At 65.2% G+C, this 27,937-nt stretch overlaps 1 protein-coding gene across 1 annotated transcript; it reads left to right on the top strand.

Moving 5' to 3' along the window:
* The first annotated feature begins 790 nt into the window (after positions 1–790).
* Positions 791–26,681, top strand: GPT2 (glutamic--pyruvic transaminase 2). The gene is made up of 11 exons (XM_072723915.1): positions 791–1,124; positions 7,860–7,949; positions 9,776–9,884; positions 14,606–14,739; positions 15,926–16,169; positions 19,541–19,620; positions 20,450–20,586; positions 21,484–21,658; positions 22,714–22,869; positions 23,664–23,776; positions 24,617–26,681. The coding sequence occupies exons 1-11, from the start codon at positions 885–887 to the stop codon at positions 24,705–24,707; spliced, it is 1,569 nt and encodes a 522-aa protein (XP_072580016.1). The 5' UTR covers positions 791–884; the 3' UTR covers positions 24,708–26,681.
* The last annotated feature ends 1,256 nt before the right edge of the window (positions 26,682–27,937 follow it).

The raw sequence follows: 27,937 nt of genomic DNA, 5'->3' as shown, positions 1-27,937 counted from the left end.
GCCCAGACAGGGGGTGCTCTCTGGTTTCTGGCGCTGGCTCTTGCCCCGAGCTCGCTCTGCGGGACCCAGGTGCCCCTGCCTACCTGGGAACACCTTTGCCAAGAGTAATAATGGTCGCTCTATGCTGAGCGCTCATTCTTCAACGACTATGCAGCAGCGCCTACCTGTGTGCCGCGAAGCCTTGGAGGGAAGCAGGACCTCCTGCAGCTTCGGCCGGGCGTGGGAGGGGGACCGCAGGCCCGCAGGCGTGCCAGCGGGACGATGCCAGCGGCTTGCAGGGGCGGCGGCAGGGGGTGCAGGTGCGCAGGGGCTGCAGGCGCGCCTGGCACCTGCGGGCCCGGGATGATGAAACCCGGGGCGAGGACTGCACCATCCCGGCCCGCGGCCTCGCAGCTGTGCGGGCGGGGCTTGCGCACGCGCTGCGCCCCCGGGGGGGGACCCCGCGAGGAGCTCGGAGCTCTGGGGCGCTGCAAGGACCCCGCCCCGCCCCCCGCAGAGGCCCCGCCCCCGCAGAGGCCCCGCCCCCGCCGCGGCCCCGCCCCCGCCCGCGCGCGGACTGCGCTCCCGCCTCCCGCCCCGCCCCTCGGGGGGCCGACGCGGGGCCCCCTGGGACTTGTAGTCCCGCGCGCGCCCCGCCTGGGCGCCGGCAGCCGCCGCGGAACTACCGGTCCCAGCAGCCCGTGCGCGGGGGCGGGCCCGCCGGCGGGGGGCGTGCGGCGCAGGGGGCCGGGCGGGGCGGGCACCGGGCGCTGAAATGCGGCTGCGGGCGCGGGGCCCCGGGCGGCTGCGCTAGCGGGGCGCGGACTCGGGCGGCGGCGGCGGCGGCGGGGCCCGGCGGGCGCGACCCACGCTCCTCTCTCGCGGCCCGACTCCCCGCGGACGCGATGCAGCGGGCGGCGGCCCTGGTCGGGCGGCGCTGCGGCCCCGGAGCCCCGGGCCCGTGGGGTCGGCGTCGGAGCAGCGCGGCCGCGGGGGCCTCGGCGCTGCAGGTGCGGCCGGCGCGGGGCCGGCGCGAGCGCATCCTGACGCCCGAGTCCATGAACCCGCAGGTGAAGGCGGTGGAGTACGCGGTGCGGGGGCCCATCGTGCTCAAGGCCGGCGAGATCGAGCTGGAGCTGCAGCGGGTGAGCGCGGGGGGCCTGCTCGGGGGCGCGGGGGGGCGGCGGGGCCCCTGCTCGGTGGGGGCGCGGGGGTCACGGGGGGCAGCCACTGGGCACGGCCCAGGTCCCCTGCTCGGTGGGGGCGCGGGGGTGTGTGTGTTCCTTGGGGTGAGGGAGCTTTGGGCTGCTTTTCTGCCTAAAAAACACCTAGATGCAGCCACTGGGTGCAGGGGGTTCCCCTGCTCGGTGGGGTCACGGGGGACAACCGCTGGGCGCTGGGTTCCCTGCTCTGCATGCTCGCCTGGGTCCTGGGGGTCGCGGGGTTGCAGAGGGACAGCTGCTGGGCACGGCCGGGGGCCCCTGCTAAACTTGCTCGCAGAGGTCACAGGGTGACAGGTGCAGCCGCTGGGCATGGTCTCAGTCCCCTGCTCGGTGGGGTCACAGGGGGCACGGGGGAGCAGCTGCTGGGCGTGGGGGTTCCCTGCTCAGCGTGCTCACAGGGGTTGCAGGGTGCAGCCGCTGGGCACAGCCAGGGTACCCCGCTTGGCGTGCTCACCTCCACCCCAGGTCGCCCACAGCCTGTGTCCCTCCTCCCAACCTGCCCCCGCTGCCCCCCGCTGCCCTCCCGCTGCCCTCCCGCTGCCCCCCACACTGGCACAGAGCAAGGGCTGCGCACACGGCTCACTTGTTGAGCTGAATTCCTGACTTATGATGCCCAGTGGTGCCAGGAGGCTGCCTGTGGGGACTGGGACTGGGAGGCCGCCCGCCTGCAGCCCCGAGAGTGATGGGGGGGTGGGAGAAGGTGCAGGGGGGGAGAGGGGGTGCTGGGGAGGGGTGTGCCGGGCGGCAGGGACAAGACTCTGGCACCCTGGTGTGTTGGCACCAAAGCTTTCTTCCTGGACGTCTTGGGTCGCCTGCGGGTTGTGAGTCCAGGTGGGGAGCAGGCCTGTCCCGGGCGCCTGCTGGAGCCTTGCTCCACCACCGCATTTGTCTGAGGGTTGGCTCATTCCCGGGGCTGCTCCAGGTCCTGAGCCTCTGGGGCCCTGCAGGGATGGTGCGGGTCGCCCCTTGGCTGGCTGGCTGGCTGGCATCTTGGCTTTAGTGGGCAGTTGTGTGTAAAAGTGGCCACATGGTCAGGAGTGATCTCTCCCTTCCCACAACCAAGGTCACTGGGGGTGTGTGTGTAAGAAATGCCCCTGAGGATACGCATTCTGACCTGAGTGGAATTTAGAAGGCCGAGTCAAGAGCAATATAAAAAAAAAAAAAGTAAACACTCGGAAGATTCGCAAGATCTGATGAAACAGCTGCTTGCTCAAGACGGCTCCAGCCTAGGATGCGGGCGGGGGAGGGCTCCTGGGTTTGCTCTCAGCTGCGCTGGAACTGGAGGGCTCCGGGGCCGGGTGATCGCCGTGTTCCTTGAACGCGAGGGAAGCCGCGAGCTGAACAGTCCAGTCCTTGCCCGGGGTCTTGCCTCCAAGTCCTTGCAGGCTGACTTTCGGGCCCGGCTCGCAGAGGCACGGCGGCTTCCCGGGCGTCCCTGGCCTGCCGTGCGCCAGGGACAGAGCTCCAGGGACAGAGCGCGGGAGCTGGCCGCTGTGCTCTGTTGCGCATCCGGCCCAGGGGCTTGCCTGTCCTTGCAACAAGTCTCCCTGTTCAAACAAAGCTGAGATTCAGTTGTTCCTGGCTTATCAGGTTACCTGATTCCTCCGGTTTCCAAGCGGCTAAGGGTTAGGAAAGAGAAAATTCCCGGGATTCAGTCTGCCTCTTGCTGAATAGCAGCTTGGGTGTGGACTCGGGAGGAATGAGGACGATTAGGACAGAAGGGTGTCCTGTCTTGGGCTCCGGGAGGCCGGCTTCCAGTCTGTCTCTGGGCAGAGCCTCTCCTCCACCGGTTCTTTAAGGACGGTGGGGTGTTTCAGGGGGGCAGCAGAGAGAGCTGGGGGGGGCCCCCGTAGGTGGGTGCAGGGCTGTGAGCAGAGGTGGGGGGAGCAGAGCCAGGGGTGGGGGGCAGCAGAGAGAGCTAGGGGGGGCCCCCGTAGGTGGGAGCAGGGCTGCGAGCAGAGGGGGTGGGGGGAGCTGAGGGGGGAGCAGAGAGGGAGGAGGGAGAGCAGAGGGGGTGGGGGAGCAGATGGGGGGGAGCTGAGAAGGGGGAGCAGAGGGGGGAGCAGAGAGGGCAGGAGGGGAAGGCGAAGAGCGCTGCGGTGGGGCTCGGAGGTCATGGGACATGCATGAGACGGAATTGGTGGAGGAGCCTCAGGCGCCCAGGGGTCCCAGGGGTCCCAGGGCTTCTGGTGCGAGGTGGGGAACTGTGAGGGGTCTGCAGCGGGGCGGGCTGTGAGTGAGGGGGACACACAGCCCGTGGTGTGAGCCGGCAGCGCCTGTGACTCCCGTGGCCCCAAGTCCACCTGCCGGCCCGGTGCCTCCATCCCAGCTCTTCCCTCCGTCTCACTCTGTCCACTTGCTGGAGCCAGCAGCATCGGGGGGCCACCGTTTTGGGGGGCAGCCCCTCTGCACCCGGCTGGCATGCGCAGTGCACCCCCGGGAGAGCTGCATTTTCCCCTATTTTTCCCTTTTCTGGCTCGGCCCTGCACAGCTTCATGCTCCCACCTCTGAACTGCGGCGGCCGGACCGGACCACTGTCATGAGGGCCTGAGTGGGGGCGTCGGGGGGGGGGGGGTCAGGGCCCGCAGGGGGTGCGGTGACGGTCGCCCTGGCTGCACGGGGACACACCTTGCCCGTGCGCTGCCCCTGTAGCCGCCCCGGCCCGTGCCCGGCGCCCTTACGCCTAGTGCTCTGCAAACAGTGCACGCTGTGGGGCGGCTGCGGCTGCTGCTGTTTGGCTTGGCTCCGGCGGCCCGTCCCTGGCCCGGTCCAGGGTCCTCGGGTCCATGGGAGGCCGGCCCAGCGTGAAAGGGGCCATTCTCGGCGGCCAGTGGGGCTGCCCTGGCCCGCCCTGAGGCTCCGGGGGAGAAGCCGTCAGCTCTGCAGGCCACGGGGCGCGAGCAGCCGGAGCAGCGAGCCCTACAGGAGCCTTGAGGCCTCTGGGTTCCTCCTCCACCCACTGCTTTTTTCCTTTGTGGCGGGAGGGGAGGACGGCGGCACACGTGGAGGCAGAGCCGTGGCTTCACTTCTGTTTGTAAAGTCCGCAGGGTTGGGGCAAAACGTTCCTAAACAGGGGAGAAACTGGTGGCGAGTGTCACACAAGTGTGCACTGCGTCTACACTGGTAGAGTGGGCGGCGCCGTGCAGCCCGGGGTTAGGCCGAGGGCTGAGACTGGGAGGCTCTCTCTCCAGGCCCAGGGGGTGGGACCTCCCCGGTCAGTTTCTTTAGAGCTCAGGGGCCGCCTTATATTTTTTATTTTTTAGTTATTTTTTATTTTTAAAGATTTTATTTATTTATTCCTGAGAGACGCAGAGGGAGAAGCAGGGAGCCTGACGCAGGACTCGATCCCGGGACCCCGGGGTCACGCCCTGAGCCCAAGGCAGGTGCTCAACCACCGAGCCCCCCAGGATCCCCTCAGAGGCCACCACGCACCTGCATCCTGGGCTTTGCCTTACGAGCGAGAGCACCTTGGCCACAGTCTATCCCTCTGCAAGATGGGCCAGGTGATGCTTCCTAAAGACTGGTTGGAGTTGTTATCAAGGCTGCTTTGCAGGCAGCGGAGGCCAGTTGTGCCCTGAAGAGCCCTTTCCCCTCTCTGGGGCTCGGAGCGCATTCTTTGGGGTTCGCCCCGTCTTGCCGCCGCGCAGGACCCTACTGGGGGCTCAGCAGCTCTCCGTGCGTCTCGGTCTCCACGGGTGACCCTCCTTCAGAGCCCCAGAGATCAGCGGCCTGCACCCCCTGCCCCGTGTTAGTAGTGAGGACTCAGCCCTTGCAGCTCCGCCGACCGCTTGGTCCTGGGCAGCTCTAGCGCCCGCCGCGCTCCCTCCAGCTCCGCTTGTCTTTCCACCACGGTTGGGGCCAGACCCTGTGCTGAGCCTCAGTTTCCCCAGCTGTGAGATGTGCCTGTGCGCAGGGACCGTGGGGGCTGGCTGGTGTCTGGTGTCTGTCCTGGGGGCTCCCTGTAGCACCTGCCGCCTGCCCCGGTCCGGTCCATCACCCAGGTCCATCGCCCAGGGCTCTCCACGCGGTGCGCCCGGTGTGGGGCTCGCTGGGCCATCCCCTCCCTGTGCCCCCTTGCGGTTCTCCACCAGCCCGGGCTCTGAAGGATCGCGGTGTCTCCAGGCTTGCTCGTCCTGTTGCCCGGCCTGGGCGACCCATAAGTGTTCGTAGAATGGGGGGGAGGCTCTCTGGGAACGGGCGGTCCCACGAGATGATAGAAGCCGTCCCTCGCTCAAGGAGCTGCCTTTGTCCCTGGACTCTTGTGGTGCTGCTGGAGCCTGAGCCGGGGAGCACCGTGGTCGTCGTGCTCCTCTTCCCTGCAGACGCCCTCGAACGTCCGCCGTCCCTCCAGCCTGGAGGCCTGTTCCCTGACCCTCACTAGGATGGACAGGGGCAGGAGCTCCCCTGGGTAGGACCTCATCTCCCGGCCCCACAGGGAGGCAGCTCGGGGTGGATGGACGCGGGCGGGTCACCCGGATGTGCACCGGGGGTGTGAGCGTGAGCTGGGTGACGGCCTGCTGGCCTCTGCGCCCCGGGCTGAGGCGGGGCCACCACCGGGTGACCCGGGCCTGGTGAGCCCATCCCCCATCCCATGTGGACCTCGAGTGCCCAGACCCCAGAGGTGGCCCTGAACAGCGTCCTGCCCTGCTGCCCAGTCCAGGGAGCCAGTTCCCGCCGCCCCGGCTCATGCGTTGCAGCAGCGTTGGGGGCCTGCGGGTGCCCAGGCCCAAGGGAAGGGGCGCTCCGTGTTCCCAGGCCCCTTGTCAGTAGGCGCAGTGTTGGCGGGCAGCGCGGGGCCACCCAGGGCCCTGCTCCAGGCCAGTCCCCCCTGTAGCGGCCTGCGCAGGGTCCCTGGTGCTGGCCCAGGCAGGCTTTATGTGGACCCGAGAGTGGGCTGTGCTCATTCCACGGGGCCAGGCCCAGAGCGCTGCGGCGGCTCATACGCTGGCGGGGGGCGGGGGGGGGGCGGGGGCGGGTGCTGGTGCCAGACGGCTCAGGCCTGGCCTTGGCACACAGGGCCTGAGTCCCTCCCCCAGCCCGAGCCCGCTCTCACCCCGTCCTCCTCCTGGAGCAGAGGGTGGCCCCGTGGGCCGCGGCCTCAGGACCCTTGGGCTCCTTCTCCCCAAAGCCTGGACCCCCTCATCCTGAGCAGCCCTGGGGAGCGCCGCAGAAGGGGCGGGAGGGTCTCCAAGACCTGCGCCCCACACGCTTTTGGGGCCAGCTCCCGGCCTGGACCTTCTCTCCGGGGGCGTCTGGGGGCATCCATGAGGCTCACAACGTGTGTGCCGCTGCTTTTCGTCCCCCTAAGGTCACTATTTTTTACTTAAAGTGTAGGTCACTGATTTTAAAAACAGGAAGTTTCCTGAAGGTGCTTTTATTCACACAGGGTGGAGGTGGGGGAAGGAAAACAGAGAAGGAGGCGCTTGACTCTGGGAAACTAAGTGGGGGCTGCTGGCAGGGGGCCCGGGGCTGGGGCATGAGGGAGGGTGCAGGGGGGCGCTGAGCCCTGTGTTACGCGGCGGGTGAACCACTCAACTCCCCCCGAAACCAATAATAGGGGTTTCTGTTAACGACATTGACTTAAATTAAAAAAATGTTTAAAAAGACGTGGAGTCATGGAATCTTCCCTTTGAAATCTGAATCCAGCATGCCCTTGGGAGAGGGAGATTGGCAGGCCCTCCTCGCCCTCCACCGGCCCTAGCCTTCCTCCTCCTCCTCCTCCTCTGTGACCTCCCCGCCTCATCCTCGTCCTCTGCCCCTGCTTTGTAAGGTGATGATGCCTGTGCCCGCCCGGAGGTCCTGACCTGCTCCTGGCGGCTGATTCCATGGAGCCCCCGGCATCGGCAGGTCCCACATCGTCCGCCCGGGATGAGGTCCTTCAGTCCCGCCCCCCCCCCCGGGTGGTCTCCAAGTCCCTCCTCTCTGGGACCCTCTTCCTGTGCTGGACACATTGCCCAGGCCGCGGCCATGAGTCTTTCTGTCCCTGATGCTTTAAAAAAAAAAAAAAGTGACAATCAGGCCACATTGTTGTGCGAAGCCAAGCTGCAGGGCAGCAACCAGAGGTCCCTGCTGTGGGGTCTTCTGGGAGGACGGTGGCCTGGCTGCCGGCTGGAGCTGAGCTCTGGGGCGGGTTGCGGGTGCCCCCTGTCCCCATGCCCAGCGTCTCGCGGCCTCTGCTGCTGACCCCTGCCTCCTTCTGGTCGCTTTGCCGCGGGTCCCCATGTTGAGGTGTCCCCGCCAGGCCGCGTCGGTGGACCCTGGACATGCGACGGCCTCGGGGTGCCCGGTAGCCCGGGAGAGCTCTCGCAGCCTCCGTACGAAGTAGGGGGCGGTGAGACCAGTGGTTAGGGACGGGGTGGGGGGGTGGGGGGCTTGGCTGGCTTCAAACCCGGGTGCCTGTGTTGAGTTATGTGACCTCGGGCGGGTTGTCAGCCCTTTGAAGCCTCATTGTCCTCATTTGTAAAGTGAGGCCGATGCTGGCTCTACACGGGGCCGTGGTTAAGGTGAAACGGGGCCGGCCGCGTCCAGGGCTTGGCGCTATGCCTGACGCTGGGTAAGACTCAAAATAGGGGTGTTTATTAATATCTCGCGGGGCCGGCGTGGCCTCTGGCATCCAGGATCGAGGGCCTGACCACCTGTTGCCTCCTCTCTGCTCAGGGTATCAAGAAACCGTTCACCGAGGTCATCCGCGCCAACATCGGGGACGCCCAGGCCATGGGCCAGCAGCCTATAACCTTCCTCCGACAGGTAAGTGGGCGCTCGGGGGCAGAGGCTGCTGGGGAGGTGCGGACCAAGGCTGCCGGGGCTCCTCCCATCCCTGCCTCCCCCTCCCCGTGAGCAGCCCCCGTGGGCCACAGCAGGCACCGTCGGGGTGGCCCCCCTCCAGTGCCGGGGTGTCTCCTGGCCGCCGCCTCCCCTTCCAGAGTCCTCTAGGAAACTGGGCTCATGGGGGGCTGCCCTCGGGGACGCGCTGCCTTCCCACGGCCCGGGGTCTTGGCTCCTGAGTGCGCAGCTTGGTCGAGGGCATCAGAGAGGCCATCTGGGCGGTGGAGGCCCAGCGGGCGGGGAGGTGGTCGGGCGCCCCGCCGCGAGATGCCCCGAGGTTGAGCGTGGACTCTGCCCCTGCCAACGGGGTGGCCCGGAGTGCTGCCTTCGGGGATGGCTAGGGCCTTGGTGCCGCGGTGAGTGTGATGCTCCCACCAGGGTGGCATGTGACCCCGCTTGCTCCGGGGTCTCAGGACGCAGGTTTTGACATTTCAGTTAGAGCACCAGCCGAGAGGATGTGGACGTGGGTGGGATTGTGGGCTGAGGGGAGAAGGCGGGTGCGGGTGTGCGGGGAGAGCGCAGGGCAGGGCCTGGACGCCACTGTGGGAAGGAGGCCTCCGGGGGGCCGAGACAGACGAAGCCCTGACGTGGCCAGGGTTCACAGGGCAGCTGCGGGAAGCACCAGCGTGGACGGGCTGCCCTGCCCTATTCCCTGCGTGGGGGTCGCGGGGGTGCCGGGGCCCGCTTTGCTCCGGGAGTCCACCCGGGATCTGGGGAAGGGAACCTGGGCCGGTGCTGGCCGGGGCATGTGCACCGGGCCACCCTTGTGTGGCCACTGCTGCCAACCAGCTGCCCGTGGACGCAGCCGCCCCAGACCAGGCCGGGGACCACACGGAGCAGCTGCGCCAGGGGAGGTGAGGGACCTGGCTGTCCTGGAACCCCCTGCGGCTGGGGGGGCACATCCCCACCACGTGCTCCGGGCACGAAGAGGCCGATGTGGCCCCTGTGCAGCTGTGCCCCGGCTGCCGCAGACCTGGGCTCTCCCACCTGTGGGGCTCCCACTGCCTTCCCCAGCTGGTCCTCAGAGTGGCTGGGTGAGGGGGGTGCAGGCCGGGTCACTGACCTCCGAGGAGCAAGGAGAGTGAGGCCCTCCCCTCCCCTCCCCTCCCCTCCCGCCTCTTCCCTCCTTCTTCCCCTCTCCTCTCTCTCCCTCCCCACTCCCTCCCGTGCGTGCTCCTGGGGCAGCTCTTCACCTGCCAGCCTGGGCTTGCCCTGCGAGCTGGGGTTACTGGCACTTTTGCAAACATTTCCTTGCTTAATCCTCTTAATTTGTGAGGCGAGGGTGATTGTGTCGTAGGGAAAGGAAAGCTGACCCGGCTTGGCTGTTGGTTCTGGCTGCAGAAAGGGGATGATGGAGAGAAAAGGAGCAGGGCGCCAGGGCGGGGGTGGGGGCAGGGGTGGGGGTGGGGGGCCCTGCAGGTTAGGAAGGGGTCGGGCTCCCGGCCCCCACCCTGCTCAGGGGACCCTGGACCTGTGGCTTGGGGTGGGTGTGCGAGCCGCTGTCCTCGGAGGAGTGGGGGCCAGGGACTGCGGGCCACCCTCATGCTCCCTGGCTCCTCCCTGGCAGCCCCCTTGGGGTCCCGAGTCGGGGCTGAGGCACCCCCCGCCCCCAGCATCCCTCCCGGCCCTCCCACAGCTCTCAGGGCCGAGCCTCAGGGGGCAGGCCTGCTGGCACAGGCCCCCTTCACGCCCCTGCGGGCACCCCGGGGTGGGGGTGCCAGGGCCCAGCCGTGCCTCTGTTCCCCCAGGTGATGGCACTGTGCACCTACCCCAACCTGCTGGACAGCCCCAGCTTCCCAGAAGATGCTAAGAAACGAGCCCGGAGGATCCTACAGGCTTGTGGCGGGAACAGCCTGGGTGAGGCCCCCTGAGCAGCGGGTCCCAGCGGGTCCCAGCGGGCGGGATTGGGTGTGGGCTGGGCCCTGGCTCTGCCCTGGCCCCAAGGGGGTTACCCTGTGAGCGAGCGAGTGTGACTATGTGACGTGGACGGGACAGGTAGGGGCAGCCCCTCCCTCCTCACTGCAGGCTCTGGGAACCCGGAGCTGAGCACCCAGGGGGAGGCCACAGCTGCAGGGGCTTGGGCTTCACCCCCGGGGGCCGGCCCCAGCGACTGAGCCTTTGGTCAGGGCAGGGGGTCTTCGGGCCTTGATTTTTCTTTTGTTTTTTTTAAGACTGATATTTAGAAATTTTTTATATTTATGTACGTATGTATGTATTTTTAAGATTAATCTAGAGGGAGAGGAGAGGGAGGAGGAGGGGGAGAGAGAATCCTCCCGGCTCCCCCCCCCACAGAGCCCGATGCGGCTCGACCCCAGGACCCCAGATCACAACCTGAGCGGAAATCCAGAGTCAGGGGCTTAACCTGTCCCCCCAATGCCCCTGAGGGGGTTTGACCTGGTGACTGGCCTCAGGGACAGGCCCTGTGAAGGGCCGTGGGTGGCTTTGTGCAGGCCCCTTGCTCGCCCTGCTGTCACCCCACAGCAGGAGTCGGGGTGGGGTGGGGGGAGCTGGGAGGGGCCTGGGCCGCCTGGGGGATCCTCCCTTCCCACTATGCTGCAGCCTTTGGGCCTCTTTGCTGGAAGCCCATGTGCAGCCATCTGCCTCCTTACGGAGGGAGCACCCCATGGAGGGAGTGAGTGGAGCACCCCAGGAGGAAGCAAGTGGAGCACCGCATGGAGGGAGCGCGCCCAGCCCAGGAGCACCCCAGGAGAGCGAGTCCTGCCCTGGAGCACCCCACGGAGGGAGCGGGCCCAGCCCCGGAGCTCCCCACAGAGGGAGCCAGTGGAGCACCCCAGGAGGGAGTGAGTGGAGCACCGCATGGAGGGAGCGTGCCCAGCCCAGGAGCACCCCAGGAGGGGAGCAAGTCCTGCCCCGGAGTACCTCTGTCTTCGGGATTCCCCGGAATCCCCAAGGGATTCCTTGGGGAGGGTGACCACATTCTGCTCCAGGAGCACCCCAGGAGGGAGCATGCCCAGCCCTGGAGCACCTCAGGAGGGAGCACATGCCCCAGGAGCACCCCAGGAGGGAGCAGGCCCAGCCCCAGAGCACCCCAGGAGAGAGCAAGTCCTACCCCAGAACACCCAGGGAGTAAAAAAAACCAACACCCAGGGAGGGAGCACATCCTGCCCCAGGAGCACCCCAGGAGGGAGCACATCCTGCCCTAGGAGCACCCCAGGATGGAGCACGCCCAGCCCCAGAGCACCCCAGGAGGGAGCACATCCTGACCCAGGAGCATCCCAGGATGGAGCACGCCCAGCCCCGGAGCACCCCAGGAGGGAGCACATCCTGCCCCACAGCACCCCAGGAGGGAACCTGCCCAGCCCCGGAGCTCCCCTCGGAGAACAGCCCTGGAATTTGGCCCCTGAAGGATATGGAGATGATCTTCTCTGGTCTTTGCTGCTGAGATAGATTTCCAGCCTTGCGGCCTCGTTCTTTGTTCTCTCCTGTTCCTTGCCTTGTTTACTTTTGCGCTGTCCCTTTGCCCAGAGCCAAGCGGGGGTCCAGCTTTCCTCACAGCAGGAAAAACAGTTGCTCTTGGGTTTTCTAGGACATGTGCCTGAGTGTTCTGGAGCGTGAAGAGGGATTCTTGAGGCTTGCTCAGCACAGGAGCAGCTCCCTTTGGCCTCTGCCCCTCCCCTGCCTTTTCCAGTCTTCCCGGGGAACAAGGGCCCTGTGCTCGCCTCTGTCCCTCTGTCCGAGTCTGGTCGCTGTCCTTCATGGTGTCTCTGTCGGGTGGGGGCCGGCTGCCCTTGCTTTCCTCCCGCTGGACTGGGCAGGGTGCCAGCACGCCGTTGGGTGAACCAGCCTCGGGCTCGCCCTCGCCCTCTCCCTCATCCTTTGCCCCACACCAGGCACTTCTGAGAGCCCTGTGGCTGTGGGCTAGGCTCCTGGGGCTGCAGGGGGAGGCGGGAGGCGGGAGGCGGGAGGAGGCGGCTCGCCCTCTGACCCCGCTGCCTGCCTCCTGCGGTGTCTGGGGGAGGGATAGGGCCCTTTGTTCAGCCTTGGAAGCTTCTTGGAGTTTTTGCAGCTCTGTGTGCAAGGGCTGTTGGGCAGGAGCTTGGGAGGCTGCGTTCACGTGAGTCCCCCGCCTGGGGTGTTGTAGCAAGAGGAGGGTTGGTCTCGGGGTTTTGGGGACCTGCCCTGAGCTCTGTGTGGGGACCTTACGAGGGCAGGTGGGGTGCACACCCCTGGCCTCTCCTCCTCTACACTCACCTCCTGGCCTTTTCAAGGAGGCTAAGCCCGAGGCTGGTGTGGAGAAGCCCTGCCCTGGGGTCGCCCTCCCCCCCCACCATTGCAGGGGTAGGGCAGGGACCTCCTGGGGCAGGCGCCTGTCACCTGGGCCTACCTGCCCATAGACATAAAGGGAACATGCCCAGGGCTATCCTGACCCAGCTCGGGATTGTTAACTATGTACACAGGTCTTAGAGCGCATCTGGACATGTTTTAATCGTGCCCTTTGGAATCACTTTTTAAAAAAATACTTATTTGAGAAAGAGCCAAGTTGGGGGGAGCGGCAGAGGGCGAAGGAGGGAATCTCGTGCGGACTCCCTGCTGGAGCTGGACGTGGGCCTCAGTCTCATGACCCTAAGACCATGACCTGAGCCAAAATCAGACTCTGATGCTCAACCAGCTGAGCCATCGGGCGCCCCTAAAATCGCTTTTTCGTAGAGTTTTCTTATTTTCTGTTTGATGCATGATTCAGTTCTCAGGTTGTATCTTGGATTTTAGGATTAAGGTGGACTCCAGACATCCAGGGAGGTGCAGACCCTTATCTGCCCCCCTCCCCCGCCCCAGCACTGCTCTAGGTGCTGGTGGACCAGGTGGGGGTGTTTTCAGGCTCACGAAGTTCACTCTCGGATTTGGGAGAAACAAATATCAAGAAGAATTCACGCAAAAAGTAATCTCTAGTTTTCATGAGTTATTGGAGAAAAAGACAGCTGTGGGGCTCTAACAAGGGACTCTGTTGAGGGAGGGTTTAAGGAGCAAATAAGATTCAAATTCATGTGGACGGTGAGTCCTAGAGAACCTGCAGGTGCGTGCCAGGCTGATATGTGTGCGTGCAAAGGCCCTGTGGTCTGAGAACAGAGTGTCATCAAGGGAAGAGGTCCAGATGGGGCTGGGAAGTCTGGCAGTGCCTGTGATGCCAGTCTGTGGGCCGTGGCTCCGGTTGCCATCTGTCGGGGGCAGTAGGGCCAAGCCGGGGGTAGAGACATGCAGAGGAAATGGGTGATGGCGCCTCCCTCAGGGAGCTTAGGGCCAATGGGGAGGCCGGGCTTCACGTGCATACAAGGGGCTGGAGGGGTCGCTGCGGTTGGGGGGGGGTGGGGTGGCAGGCGGGGCAGGGTCCTGTGACGACCCCACACAGACCAGTCGGGCTCTGAAGGACCGGCGTGGTCTGGGGTGTAGCAGAAAAGCCAGAGGCAAGAGGGTAAGGACGTGGGTGAGCTGGAGGCAGGAAGCGGGGAGGCCTGGCTGCTGGTGGGGGCGGGGGAGGATGGCCAGGCCTGGGGGCGCAGGCAAGCACCCTGGACTAGGCCTCTCCAGTGCTGCGGGCGCCTCCCCACTGTTCTAATCCCCAAAGTATTCCAGACGCATTAGAATATGCGCGAGGTTCCTGCTGCCTGCCCTTCATCCTTGGGGGATCGGCGGTGCCTCAAGGTTGGCTGATCCTGAGGCCCAGAGCCCCATCCCGCTCCTGGTGGTGGTTTTGCAGGAGCCTTGGAAGGAATAGGCTGGGTCTCCCTAAACCTGGTGTAAAGTTCTAGGGGCGTAAAAGGCCACAGAGTGAAAAGCCTGCCTCCCCCGTGACCCCTAGCCGCCCATCCACCTCAGCTCACCAGCTTGGGACTCCGACCAGGTTGGGCGCTTGCACAAGCACCTATTTTTTAAATTCTTTCCAAAAACAGTGGCCTGACAGTAAAAAAAAAACCAAAAATCCTACAATAAGAAACCCCAAACCCTCTTTATTGAGGTATAAAACGAATGAGTAGTTTTTGCACGGCGCACGCCTGCGCGGCCCTCACGCAGGTCAGGACACCGACGTTTCCAGGGCTGCCGAAGGCTCTTCGTGTGCCTCCAGGTTGCTTGGAGCTCGTGCGGGCCGAGGCGGTAGCGACCCAGTGGGCCCAGCGGCCTCGCTCCACAGGTTGTAGGACGTGTATGGATCCCGGGAGGGTGGAGGAAAATAGGTCTGGGCACATCCGACTGATGGGGAGCCAGGGCCTGGACTGAAGCTCGACACGCAGTAGCTGCTCCGGGAGTATCGACAGACGAGTGGGTGGGGGGTAGGTGGGTAGATGCACAGAGGTGCCGACGGCGGAGGGGCTGGTGGACGAGCGGATGGATGGATGGATGGACGGACGGATGGACGGGTGAGGGGATGGAGAGGCAGGTATGTGGGTGGACGGGTGGGTCGTGGATGTGCCCCCGGTTGGTGGTGGCCACGATTCTATAGCCTCGAGTCCTGGGAGTGGGGTCCCAGGGCCTCCTCGGCCCCACCCTGGGGGTTATTTGGGGTTACCACCTCTGTAGAGCCAGCTGCCCCGCCCCTGGTCACAGTCCTGCCTGCTGTCTTCCAGGGTCCTACAGTGCCAGCCAGGGCGTCAACTGCATCCGCGAGGACGTGGCCGCCTACGTCACCAGGAGGGACGGCGGGGTGCCCGCGGACCCGGACAACATTTACCTGACCACTGGAGCCAGCGACGGCATTTCTGTAAGTGTGGTGGTGGCTGTGACCCTTTGTCCACCCGTGTGTTACGGCTAAGGTGTGAGCCTGCCGGCAGGGACCCACTGGGAGGAGGGCTGCCTGGGCCCTGGGTCCTGCAGGGTCTCAGTGGCCACAGGGGGGGTTCAGGTCCCTGTCTTAGGACCGGCATCCACTGAAGAAGTTGAAGGCGGAGGGAGGGCAGGTGGTGCGGGAGTAATTGGGTTTGTGTGAAGCTGTGGCCTTGGCGGGGAGGGGGCGTGATATGGGGGAGCCTTCAGGAGATGAGGGGGGCCAGGGTGGCAGGGGCTCACAGGTGCTGGGTCTGCGGCCCCAGCTCCCGGCACTGTGCGGCCCTCCCTCTCGCGGCCTCACCTGCCCCTTGACCTCTGAGGCTCCTGTTGGTGATATGTGTGGGTGCCTGGTTGCTCGGCACCCTTCAGGGTCCAGCAGGTCAGCCTGTGCGCGGGGAGGCTGCGGTGGGGTCAGCCCCGCCTCTGCCTCTGTGCTAGGCTGTCGGGGCCTCCCCTAGTTCCCGGGGAGGCCCGGGGACGGCCGAGGGCCTGGAGCAGCCAAGGGAGGAGCCGCTGGGCTCTGGTGAGGAGGATCCGGTGTGGAGCTGCTTGCAACAGGGCCTCCTGCGGCCAGGGGCCTGCGAGCGAGCTGGCAGCCCCTGCAGAGCGGGGTTTGCAGGCAGCGTCCCCTGGGTTCCCGGGTGTCACAGTGCGGGGACAGCGGGTTGGAACACCACCTGGTGTCCCCTGGCGGGGACTTCATCCTGATTCAAGGATCCTTTGGGGAGTCTGTCCCTCTGTCCAGCAGAGGTGGGGGGGCCTGGGCATCACCAACCAGACCGGCCCCACCATCCCCTGTCGTCCCCTGCCGGGACTTGGGAACGAGCTTAGAGGCCAACACGGGGCCCCCGGGGGCTGCTGCTCTAAGACACCCTCTTGAGAAAGTATGAGCCGCGAGTCCTTGAACGGCTGTGCTGACAACCTTGACCATCTGCTCTCCCGTCTTCTCGGAGCAGACCTGGCTGTGCAGGTGGAGTGAGTGAGCCTGGGGAAGCCAGGCAGCTCCCGGGGTGCGGGGGCTGCAGCGAAGGCAGGCAGGGGTGGCTGGTGACTGCCGGGGCTAGGGCCACCCAGGGGCGGGGAGTGGCGGCGTCCCCGGAGATGTGACCTCTGTGTTGCAGACGATCCTGAAGATCCTGGTGTCCGGGGGCGGCAAGTCGCGGACGGGCGTGCTGATCCCCATCCCACAGTACCCCCTCTACTCGGCCGTCATCTCCGAGCTCGACGCCATCCAGGTGAACTACTACCTGGACGAGGAGAACTGCTGGGCCCTCGACGTGAACGAGCTCCGGCGGGCCGTGCAGGAGGCCAAGGACCACTGTAACCCCAAGGTGCTGTGCATCATCAACCCCGGGAACCCCACAGGTGTGTGCTCTGCTTTGTCAGCTTCTGGGGGGCGGGGGGCGGGGCAGCTGGGGTTCCACAGCCTGGACCTAAGGACTTAAATAATGGGCTGTTCTCTTGGCTCCCAGCGTCCCGATCCAGCTGCAGGTTTGCTAAGACAAAGCCATAAAGTTGGCCGCAGGCCACACTAAGAGGTGGACAAATGCAAGCATTTATTTATTTATTTTTTTGGAGAGGGTTATAGTATTATTTTTTTTTAAAGACTATTTATTTATTTATGAGAGACACAGAGAGAGGCAGAGACAGAGGCAGAGGGAGAAGCAGGCTCCATGCAGGGAGCCCTGGGCTGAAGGCAGCGCCAAACCGCTGAGCCCCCCAGGGCCCCCCAGGTTACATTATTATTAAGATCACTTTTTTTTTCTTGCCTTTGCAAGGAGTCCCCTTGAGCTTGCTCCCGCACAGCCCGTAATCATAGGCCTCGTTTTACCTTGACTTCTGGTTCTTTGACCCAGTTTTCAGAACGCCGGTGCGTGCGTTTCTGTTTTTCTTGGCCGTGGCGTCCCTGGGTACCCTGAGACCCGAGGAGGAAATACCAGGTCAGGAACAACTGCAAACAAACCGAACAAAACCGTCTCTGAGAGCTGAAAGGCACTCTTAATTTTACATATTTTTCTTTAAAAAAAAAACAAAAACAAAAACAAAACAACCACAAGAACAGACGCACAGCTCTGCCTGCTTCCCTGTTTCTGGGCCACTGGCTTCATTTGCCCCGGTGGTGTGCAGATGCGGGAACAAGGGCTCCTCTCTCCTCCTTTGTGGGAGGAGTCGGATCAGGGCCAAGCGCCTCTGAGTCGATTGTGGGATCTGCTTCCTTGGAACATAACCGAGGCTTCAGGCAGGGAAAGCACCATCCCCCTGGGGATGGTGAGCGGGGACCCCTGGGGAGGATGAGCAGGGACCCCCAGGGATGGTGAGTGGGGACCCCCGGGGACGGTGAGCAGGGACCCCTGGGGACGGTGAGCCAGGGACCCCCGGGGACGGTGAGCGGGGACCTCCAGGGAAGATGAGTGGGGACCCCCGGGGATGGTGAGCGGGATCCCTGGGTTTGAATTCCTGAGTGCGGGTGCGGGGTTGGGGGGGGCTTCCTGGGAGTGGGGACGGGGTGGGGGGGTAGGAAAATAACCGCCAGCTCTGCTCCCTGTGCGGGTTGCACGTTAGCATCACAAAGGGAGCTTTTAAAACTGCCGCAGGCCGGCTGCGAGCCAGACTCCGGGGCAGGGCCCAGGCATCAGTATTCCTTGCGCACAGGACCGCGGTTCTCAGACTCTCACTTGTTAAAAAAAACAAACTGCCTGGCCCCACTGCAGGGTCCCCTGGTGTAAATTAGGGTGGGGGGCGGGGGGCTTCCAGGTGATGCCCCTGCTGCTGGTCCCAGCTTGGCGCAGCCGGTCCTACGTGCGGGAAGTGTTGGGAAATGCTCCCTGCACCTAGCTCCTGCTCAGGGACCCATGACTTCCTGGCTGGGCCTTATTGGGAAGAAACCTCGCGTCAGAGAGTATTTTAGGCAAAGGGGTCACGTGCGTGTATGCAATGTGAGTGTTTTTTAAAGAGTGACTTTACGATGTGCGGAGGAGGCTGGCCTTGCGCTCTGGGGCCTGAGTGTGTGCGTGTGGACCTCGGTGGGCTCTTGGAGGCGGGCTCTTGGAGGCGCAGGGGATGGGAGGAGGAGGAGCCCACCTGTGATGGCCCCGTACCTTGTCCGGAGCTCACGCCAGGCCACTTGGGATGAATGGTGTCCAGATGGATTGGGACAGTCAGTGGGACCCCCCGGGATGGTGAGCGGGGGCGGGGGGGGGGGGGCCTGGGGAGGGTGAAGGGGGACTCCCAGGGACGTGAGCAGGGACCCCTGGGGAGGGTGAAGGGGGACTCCTGGGGTCGGTGAACAGGGATTCCTGGGGAGGATGAATGGGGACTCCTGGGGACAGTGAGTGGGGACCCCTGGGGATGGTGAGCAGGGACCCCTGGGGAGGGTGAAGGGGGACTCCTGGGGTCGGTGAACAAGGATTCCTGGGGAGGATGAATGGGGACTCCTGGGGACAGTGAGTGGGGACCCCTGGGGATGGTGAGCGGGGACCCCTGGGGAGGATGAGCAGGGACCCCTGGGGACGGTGAGCCAGGGACCCCCGGGGACGGTGAGCGGGGACCTCCGGGGAAGATGAGTGGGGACCCCCGGGGATGGTGAGCGGGATCCCTGGGTTTTCAGGCAGACCCCCGGCTCAGGCCGCAGGTGTGGGTCACAGGCTGAAGTCTGGGGGTAAGCAGTTGTCGTCGGGGACCCGGTCCGTTCCCCAGGCCTGGTCGGACCCCTCTGGCTGTCATCTGCCCTCTGAGCAACCTCAGCCCAGAGCTTCGCCCCGAGTTTTAACGAAGACCCCAGGCCAGACTCCCCTCCACCTGAGTCGGGTCACTGCCTGTCCCTGAGCCGGTCCCGTCCCCAGGCTTCTGGCCAGATCCCTGTTGCCGGGCCTGCTGGATGCAGAGGGGCCGTGTCCCCGTACAACAACTGCCTGTCACTCGGGAAGGACGGTCGCCAAGTGGCGGGTTTTCTCAACGGGTTGTGGGACAGTTGTGCTGCGAGGCCCCAGAGGCCCGTCAGCCTCCTTGTGTGGCCGCTGCCGTGGGGGGTCCCCTGCTGGGTACAGCTGGGCGCCCCTCCCTGTGCAGCCCCCCAGGTGCTGCTGCGCCTGCTGGCTCCGGGATCGCCTGCTGGCTCCAGGATCGCTGCCCCCGCCCTTAGGGCTGCACAGGGCAGCCCGTTCCCTCGGGGCTGCAGGCCTGTGAGGCCCCGTCCTCCCCTGCCCCTCCTCGCCCTCCCGGGGCACCCGCCGCCCTCGGTGCGCAGACCTAACAGGGTGTCTGTGGGGCCCGGGCGAGCGCTTTAGGGCCTGCAGGCAGCTCGACCTGTGGGGAGAGCGGAGTCCTGGCTTCAGGGGTAGCTGGTGAGCTGCACGGCCCCCGCCCGGCCCCCGCGGCATGCATGCCCCCGAGCAGTCCCCGGTGCTGTGGGGTGTGGACCAGCGCGCGGAGTTTACCATCCTGCCCTCAGGACTCGGTCCTCTGGCACAGACAGTCCCACGTCCGCACACATACCTCGTAACAGTAACAAGACAGCAGCTGGGTGTGGAAGGCTCCTCAGTCCACGCGCCCGGCTCCCCGGCTCCCCGCACTCGGGGCCCCGGAGGCTGGCTGCACCCCCCCCCCCAGGGCAGGGCAGCTGCAGTGGGAGCCCAGGGCCCGTGGGGACACAGGGCGCCGCGTGGTCGGGGGTCTCACCTAGGGACCCCTGGGACGGCATCGCAAGCGGCCTTCTAGTTTTGTTGGGGATTTTCCAGGTCAGGTGCAAAGCAGGAAGTGCATAGAGGACGTCATCCACTTTGCCTGGGAAGAGAAGCTCTTTCTCCTGGCGGATGAGGTGAGATGGGGCTAGGCCCCCTGGGGAGCGACGGGAGGGGGCCAGGCTCCAGCCTGTGACCCAGAGAACCTTCCAGGTGTCGGAGGAGGGGTCCTGACCCGGCCTGAGGAGGTCACGACCTATGACACGGTGACCCAAATCCTCCCTATATGGGTTTGGATTCTTGGTCACGAATTTCAGGAGGTTAATGCAAACCTCTTCTTTCTTTCTTCCTTTCTTTCCTTACTTTTGAGATCTTTTCTTTAAATTCAATTTGCCAACACACGATGACACCCTATCGAGTGGTTACAAATTTCAGGAGGTTAATGCAAACCACTTATTTGTTAATTTATTAATTAGTCAACTTATTTATTTAATTTTATTTATTTAGTATTTTATTTATTTATTTATTTATTTATTTAAATTTTTATTTATTTATGATAGTTACACAGAGAGAGAGAGAGAGAGAGGCAGAGACACAGGCAGAGGGAGAAGCAGGCTCCATGCACCGGGAGTCCGAAGTGGGATTCGATCCCGGGTCTCCAGGATCGCGCCCTGGGCCAAAGGCAGGCGCCAAACCACTGCGCCACCCAGGGTCCCCCTATTTATTTATTTAGAGATCTTTTCTTTAAATTCAATTTGCCAACACACAATAACACCCCATTGAGTGCCCTCACGGAGCCCATCAGGCGACCCAAACCACGGTGCAGGCGTGGCCGGGTGGCAGGCCTCCAGGTGATCCTGGCCAAGGCGGAGTCTGGCTCGTCACTGGGCAGCGGCAGCTGCCCGGCTCGGGGCTGCGGGGCAGTCGGGGTGACTGTCCCCGTCCTGTCCCCATCTGTCCCCCCAGGTCTACCAGGACAACGTGTACTCTCCAGACTGCAGATTCCACTCCTTCAAGAAGGTGCTCTACGAGATGGGGCCCGAGTACTCGAGCAACGTGGAGCTTGCGTCCTTCCACTCTACCTCCAAGGGCTACATGGGCGAGTACGTTGGCCTCCACTCCCTCCCGCGGCCCCGCCCCTCGGCCCTGCCTGCCGTGGGCCTGCTGCGTGGGGAACACGGGCCCGTCTCAGGGGGCCTGTGCGTGAGCTCAGCCCTGGTGCAGGGGCGCCCGTGTGGTGAGGTCCTGCCGGGGCCCCGGGCTCCCCACGCTTCCTGCCGGCGCCCACACTGCTGCCCTGGTACTGAACCCTGAGGGGCCCGGGAGGGGAGCTGGGTGGGCAGGTGCCAGGAGGCGGTGGGCCGCGGTGGGGGCGTCTCAGAGCCCGGGGCCGGGGCTGCCCCTGCCACCCCGTGGTGGTTGTCGCACAAGGTGACCCGCTCGGGGTCCAAGCCCGGTCTTGGCACTGAGGGTACGGCAGTGGGTGATGCACGGTGCTTCCGGCCCTGGCCGCTATGTTCTAGCGAAGACAGAGGCGTAGACAAATGGGGAGAATCACGTGTCGGGGGGCATGCGCAGAGGGGAAGTGGGAATGCGGGGGTAGGGGAGGGTGTCCAGGAGGAGGTACCTGTGCAAAGCCCTGGGCGCGGCTGGAGTGTGCAGGGGAAGCAGGGGAAGCGGGGCTGGAAACCAGTGAGCGGTGGAAGGCGGAAGGTGGCCGGTCGCCTGGGCCCCCTGGGTTGGAGTTTACTCTCCCTGGAGCAGGAGAGGAGCTGTGGGGGGTGAGCGCAGGAGTGGGTTGCAGTGGACCCCGTGGTACTACACGCTGCCTGGCTGCCCAGTGGTAGGGCCAGAACGGAGACGGGGCGGGGAGGATGGGGACCCTGGGGAGGTTGGGGACCCCGGGAGGAGGACGGGGACAGCTTCCAGGGCGTCTGGGTGGCCACCCCGCCCTTAGTCGAGGCCCCTCTGACTGCTGGTCCCCTCCCTTCGCTCTGCAGGTGTGGCTACAGAGGAGGCTACATGGAGGTGATCAACCTGCACCCCGAGATCAAGGGTCAGCTGGTGAAGCTGCTCTCCGTGCGGTTGTGCCCCCCGGTGTCCGGGCAGGCTGCCATGGACATCGTCGTGAACCCGCCTGTGCCCGGGGAGGAGTCCTACGAGCAGTTCCACAGGGTGAGTCGCCGTGTCCCTGGCGCCCGGCGCCACGGCTGCACCAAGCTCTCGGGGTTCATGCCGCGCTCAGGGTCACCAACGGGCTGCGGGGTGCTCGCGGGCCCTCTTGGCGCCTGGGCCGCCCCCGGGGCTGGTGTGGGGCGGGCGGGGCGGGCGGGCACCCTGAGTGGAGGCCTCCGTGCCACGGGCTCCAACATGGAGTGGAGGACAAGCTGGCCGGGTCCCAGGCCGAGGCGTTAGCGGTGGCCTCGCAGCTCCCATGGTCCCTCCGCCCCTTTGAGCTGCGTGGTCGACAGCCCGTTAACCAGTCAGAACAAGGACCTACGGGTTGTGTCCCCGCAGAGTCTGTCCCGGGCTGCTCCAGGCTCAGGGATTTGGAGCTGCAGTAAGACGCACGGACGTAAAATTTATTTGCCATCTTAGCCGTGGTAAACCAAGCAGCCTGGTGCGTGAGTGCGTCCACGCCATGGCGCGACGGCAGCGCCACCGTCCCCAGCAGCCTGTCCCGGTCCACGCGGTGAGCACACCGCCCGCTGGCCCGTCCTCCCCGCCGCTCGCTGACCCCCGATCGCGTCCCGCGGCTGTGATGGGGCTGCTGTGGCTGCTGCTCCACGCGGAGCTGTGCGGGGCGTTTCACACGGCGTCCTGACTCGAGGCACCTTTGCACCCGCTCCCCGTCCAAGGCTGAGCGACGCTCCATGTGCGCGTGGGCCACGTGTCACTGACCCCGAGGCCGCAGCCCCCGGCCCGGCCGACGTCCTGGGCGGACACGTGCTCGCCTCCCAGCCGGTCGCCGACACGCTTGCTTGTGTCACGTGCCCCACGCATAGCACGCGGACCCAGCGCCCCCAAGGACGTGGCGGGCCGACTCCTGGAAGCTTGTTCTAGGGCGTTCCGTCCATCCGGGGCCAAGTGCGCTCAGATGGTAGGGCCGGGGCTTTGTCATCTGGGGAAGGATGTCCTGTGGGGCGGCAGAGGCGCCGCCTGGGGCTCCATGCTCGTGTCGCCCGTGTGGCCACCCCGAGGCTCAGGGAGCCTGTCCTGTGTCCCCGCAGGAGAAGGAGTCAGTGCTGGGGAACCTGGCGGCGAAGGCCAAGCTGACGGAGGACCTGTTCAACCAGGTCCCAGGGATCCACTGCAACCCCCTGCAGGGTGCCATGTACGCCTTCCCTCGGATCTTCATCCCTGGCCGAGCCGTGGAGGCCGCGCAGGTCGGGCCTGGGGCGGGCGGGGCACAGAGGGGATCACAGGAGGGGGTGCCCGGGCGAGCGTGTGGACCCGGGCTCTGGGCACTGGTGCTCATGGGGGCGGGGGGTGTCCCGCATGTGACCGACGACCTGAGAGCCAGGAAGTGGTGGCCGCCTGGGTGGGGGCTTCTCGACCCATGGGCAAGGACGTGACACCCCGATACCGCCCAGGGTCTCCTTAGAGTGCAGGGGCCGGGAGGGCCTGGGGTCATGTGCAGGCCGTGCGCTGAGGATGGAGGGCCTGGGTGCTGCTCCTGAGGGTGCTGTCCCCTCCTGGGGCTCCTCCAGGTGCTGTACCCCCTGGTGCTCCTCAGGGTGCTGCCCCCATGCCCCCCCACCACGTCCTCAATCCCTGGTGACTATTCAGCATGTGGCTCAGTCCCTGGTGCTGGAGCCAGGATGCGATTCGCGGGCGCCACAGGCTGTGTAGACCGGGTGGGGGGTGCACAGACCCCGAGGCGCCGTTCCCCGCAGGCCCCCCGAGCAGACCCCGGGCTGAGTGCTGGGTGCTGGGGGGACCCCCACCGAGGTTTGCTGAGCTCCTGCCGGGTGAGGGTCACCACGGGAGACTGAGCCGTGGGCGAGGAGCGGCGGTTCCACAGCCAGGCCACCCCATCGTGGCTGTTGGGGCCCGGTCCCTGTGGGGTGGGGGGCAGGACCTGGCCGTGGAAAGAGCTGCCGCCTGGGCCGCAGGCTCCGAGTTTGCAGTGGCGAGTGCGCGGGAGCCTGGCCGGGCCCTGAGCCGTGTCCGCCCACAGGCGCACAAGATGGCCCCCGACATGTTCTACTGCATGAAGCTCCTGGAGGAGACCGGCATCTGCGTGGTGCCCGGCAGCGGCTTCGGGCAGAGGGAAGGCACCTACCACTTCAGGTACTCCTGCCGCCTTGCACGGCCCCGGCACCTCCAGAGCCCGAGGGCTTGGCCCTGTCGTCCCTGCAGCAGGGCCCGGGGCTGCGGGGGCCGTGGGGGGCGACGCGCACGGCCCATCACGAGCCGTCTGAATGTTCCCAATGGAACATCAGTTTCCCTGCCCTCCCCCGACCCCACGTGCAGCGCCCAGCAGCTCATCCAGAGTCTGCGAGAGGCCATGCAGTGGGTTCCACGTACTGACGTGCATGACCCCGGGGGTGCGGACCCTGCGGGGAGGTTGCTGGCGCTGAGCGAGGGGCCGGGGTCTCCGCGCAGGGCGGTGTCCTGGGCTTAGCCTGGAGCCCAGCCTGACCCTGGCCGCGGGCCCAGCGGGCAGGTGCGTCTGCAGCCTAGACGCTCGTGTAGGGTCGGCCTCCCAGCGTTCTTGGTTCTCCTTGGCAGCTCGTGGGCGGCCTTCCCGGGGGAGCTCCTGGCCCTGCCAGGGTCGTTACCCCATGACCCGGGATGCCCCAGGAGGGCAGCTGAGCCCGGAGGTTCTCCCGCCAAGGGATTTGGAGATCGCCCCCCCCCCCCCCCCCCCCGCTGCCGCAGGAGGAGCCGCTGGCTCTGCACCCGCGGGAAACAGCAAGTCCGGCCACAGAGGAAGGGTCTACACAGCTTAGAGCTGGACGGGCTTCCCGGCGGCGGCGGCCCTGTGCTGCCCATCCTGCTGCCTCCGGGCGTGTCCATGGGGGATGGGGGGTGGGCGGGGGGTGGGCCGGGTGGGGGGTTAAGCCTGGGTTCCCGCGTCCCGTTGCGGGCGCCGTGTGCGCAGCTTGAGGCCACGCTGTTCCCGGACAGGATGACCATCCTTCCCCCGGTGGAGAAGCTGAAGACGGTCCTGCAGAAGGTGAAGGACTTCCACATGACGTTCCTGGACAAGTACGCCTGAGGACCGCTGGCCTCGGCCTCCCTCTGGGTGCCCGGCCACCCCGCGCTAGACTCTCCGCCCCGGCGACCCGGCCTCAGGCCTCACAGAGGTCACCAGTCGCTCTCGTTGTCATTTTGCCCCAAGAGACTTCTTTCCTTGTGCCTTGATGTCGGGAGCTCTTCTCTTCTGAGCGATGTGATGGGGGGTGACTAAGAAGTCCTGGGTATTTTTTTTCTTTCTTTTTTGAAGCAACCAAAGTAGAGGGGACTTGCTCAGCACAGGTGGCCAGTGTTCTCTGAATCATCGCTGCTTTCGGGGAGGTTCTTTGGGGTCTAGAACAGCCAGGGTGTGTAGGGGGAGAGGTTTCCGATCCGAAGACACGAGCAGGTGTCGGGAAACATGTGACGACCGACCGTGGCCAGGGCTGGGATCCTAACCTCACCTCCGTGATCTGTGAAATAAAACCCTCAGCGGTGTGAACATGTGGTTCTTCCGAACAGGAGAGCCTCGGGGTCGCTGGAGGCGCAGGAGGGTCACCGCTCCCGCCTGCAGGCGCGTGGCCTGGGTCTCAGGCCAGGGTAGTGGCGGCCGCGGCAGGCGGCGTCGGACGGGGTGCCAGGCGGGCCTGTGACAGGTACTGGTGGCTACGGTCGAGGCGAGGGGTCCCGCAGGGGTGGGGGGGGGAGCCAGACTGTAGGTGAAGCAGGGCCCGCGGGAGCCCGTCGCGGGCAGGGAGGCTCCGCGCACCTCGGTGAAGCTGGAGGTCGTGAGGGCTTCGGGGTGGAGCGTCCTCTTGGGCACGTGCAGGCGGGGCCCCGTGCGAGGGCTCCGGGCCTTGGGGGCGCAGGGTGCGCCCGGCAGTCTCCCCAAAGTGCGGAGGGCCCCTGCCTGCGGGTGCCCAGCCTCGTGGGCCAGCGGCCCGTCTCCCCCGAGGGCTCCCCGAGCCTGCGCACAGCGGCCCGGGGTGTCATCGGGGGCAAGGAGGCCCTGCAGGTGCCCGGTGGACGAGGGCCGTCCTCCAGGACCGTCCCCTCCGCGGTGCCCGCTGTCCACGTGGATCCAGCCCATCGCCAGCTCGCAGGGGGTCCGAGTGCCCGGCGGCCTGGCCGCTGCGCCAGGTGCACGTAGGTGGACTCAACATCCGTGGAGACACTTGAGCTTAGAGCCACGTGTCGGCGTCCACGCACTGCGGGCTCCCCCCAGGTCTGCCCAAGGTCCCCAGGGCCAGCGCTGTGGGGGAGGGTCGGAGCGCCCGCTTGCTGGCACCCAAGCCCCCGCGGCACAGGGACCGCCTTGGAGCTTTTCCTTCCTACAAACCGAGGAGATGGCGCTTGTGCTCGGCGGACGGCCGATAGAGCGGGAGGTGCCGGTGCCCGGGCTCCTGGCGCAGAGGTCCCGTGGCAGGAGCTGGGCTATTTTTTATATTTTTGTAACAATTGCTTTTTTCACGGGGGACCGGGGGCCGGTCTTTGTAGTCTTAACAAGTCCGGTAGTTTTTTACGAACCTCTTTAGATGACGCTGGACACCTGAAGACTTTACAACATTTACATGACTTTTCAAACGACACCGTAGGCACGCGGCCTACTGTGCAAGTCAACGAGGACCTCCCGGGGCCCACGGGGTCGGGGGTTCCTCCCTGGCGGAGCACGAGGGCGACACATTTGATTTTTCAGACTGTGTTCCAGTGTCCTGTTCGGGGCCCACCAACGAGAGTTGTTTGTCGTTCGGGGTCGCGCTTTCAGTTGGCACCTGCAGGGTTTTCGGTGGATCGGGTCAGTCTGCGGGGCAGGGGGGCGGGGGGGCCGGGGCCTGGGCTGCTCCTTCGCCTTGTTCGCGGTGGCCGGTTGGGGTCCGGGCCTGCGGGGTCCGGCAGGAGCAGCCCCCAGGCCTGCCCGCCCAGCTCCACTAGGTTCTTGCAGCCCCCGCCCCCGCCCAGGGACCCTGTGGTAGCTCTGCTGGAAATTTCTATACAATAAAGTCCGTGTCCAAAGTGGCGCCCGTGTTTCGTTTTCCTTGCGGTTCAAATCTGCTTGAGCGGATACCAGGCTCCAGCCGGGCACCTGCGTGAACTGAAGCTTCCATCTTTATTAGAGAAGACTTGGGAGACATAGGGGGAGCAGGATTACCGGGGCTGGGATGGGGAAGAGGAACTCGCAGGGTCCCGTCCGCTCTGCTACGGAGCCCCCTTGTCCGGCTCAACGCGGCCACGTCCCAGGGGATGACTCTGACGGGCGACCTGCTTCCCCTTCTCGGGCCCGTGGCCTCGGTCCCTCGTGGCCCGGATGTGGCCTCGACAGGGTGGAGGCTCCGAGAGGGTCTGGGGGCGGTGCGTTGGGGGGTGGTGGTCAAGGGTCCTTGCTGACTGCCGAGCAAGGGGACCGAGAGGAGCCCTGCACCTGCCCTCCCCGTTCCCATAGGCCGCACACGCGTCATCTGCGGGCTGAGCTCCGTTAGGCGACTTTACTAACCCCCCAAGGGCCGCAAGGGCTCCCCTTCTGTCCTCTTTGGCCCGGTTGAGCGCCATTGGCAGACGTCGGATAAGCGCCCCCGGCCTGCGGCTTCCAGGGAGTGGGGCATCCGAGTTAGGGTGGGGTCCCCGTCCTGCCGCAGCCGTCGGAATGGTGGCCACTGGCTAGCCCAGCACTCAGGACTCCCCTGTCCCAGGGTCCCCGGCATGAGCAGCATGTGGGTGGCGCCCCCATCCCCTCGGCCTCCTGCCCTGAGCCAGGAGACACCCCGGCCCCCAAGAAGAGGATGGACCGTACAGCCAGGGGCTCACCTCAAGGGGCCTAGGTCTGCTGCAGTTTCCTACTGAGATTTCATTTTCTCATTTAAAAAATATGTATGTACTGACATCTTTTTGTTTCCTCCCCAATTTTATCTCCTTTGCTCCAAATGCAAATACTGTGACCATCCCCTTGAAGTCCTTTTAAAGATATTAAATTTTGGGGGGCAGCCCAGGGGGCTCAGTGGCTGAACACCTGCCTTCGGCCCAGGGTGTGACCCAGGGTCCCGGGATCGAGTCCTGCCTCAAGCTCCCTGCACGGAGCCTGCCTCTCCCTCTGCCTGTCTCTCTGCCTCGCTCTCTGTGTGTCTCATGGATAAATAAAATATTAAAAAAAGTAAAGATAATTAAATTTTGAAGATATTTAAGTATCCAGAATCCTAGTGACGGGTTTAGACCACAGAAGTATACATTACAGAAAAGTGTAAAGCTCAAAAATATTATTAAACGTGTTCATGGGGCAAA

Source organism: Vulpes vulpes, chromosome 10 (assembly GCF_048418805.1).
Source record: "Vulpes vulpes isolate BD-2025 chromosome 10, VulVul3, whole genome shotgun sequence".
NCBI classification, from domain to species: Eukaryota; Metazoa; Chordata; class Mammalia; order Carnivora; family Canidae; genus Vulpes; species Vulpes vulpes.
The sequence above is the reverse complement of the archived record's forward strand: the minus strand, read 5'-3'. Positions and strand labels throughout refer to the sequence as shown.

Coding starts and splice junctions, on each gene's coding strand:
- GPT2 (XM_072723915.1), top strand. CDS start 885: ATGCAGCGGGCGGCGGCCCTGGTCGGGCGGCGCTGCGGCCCCGGAGCC. Junction 7,950..9,775: donor CTATAACCTTCCTCCGACAG/GTAAGTGGGCGC, acceptor CTGTTCCCCCAG/GTGATGGCACTGTGCACCTA. Junction 16,170..19,540: donor CAACCCCGGGAACCCCACAG/GTGTGTGCTCTG, acceptor GGGATTTTCCAG/GTCAGGTGCAAAGCAGGAAG.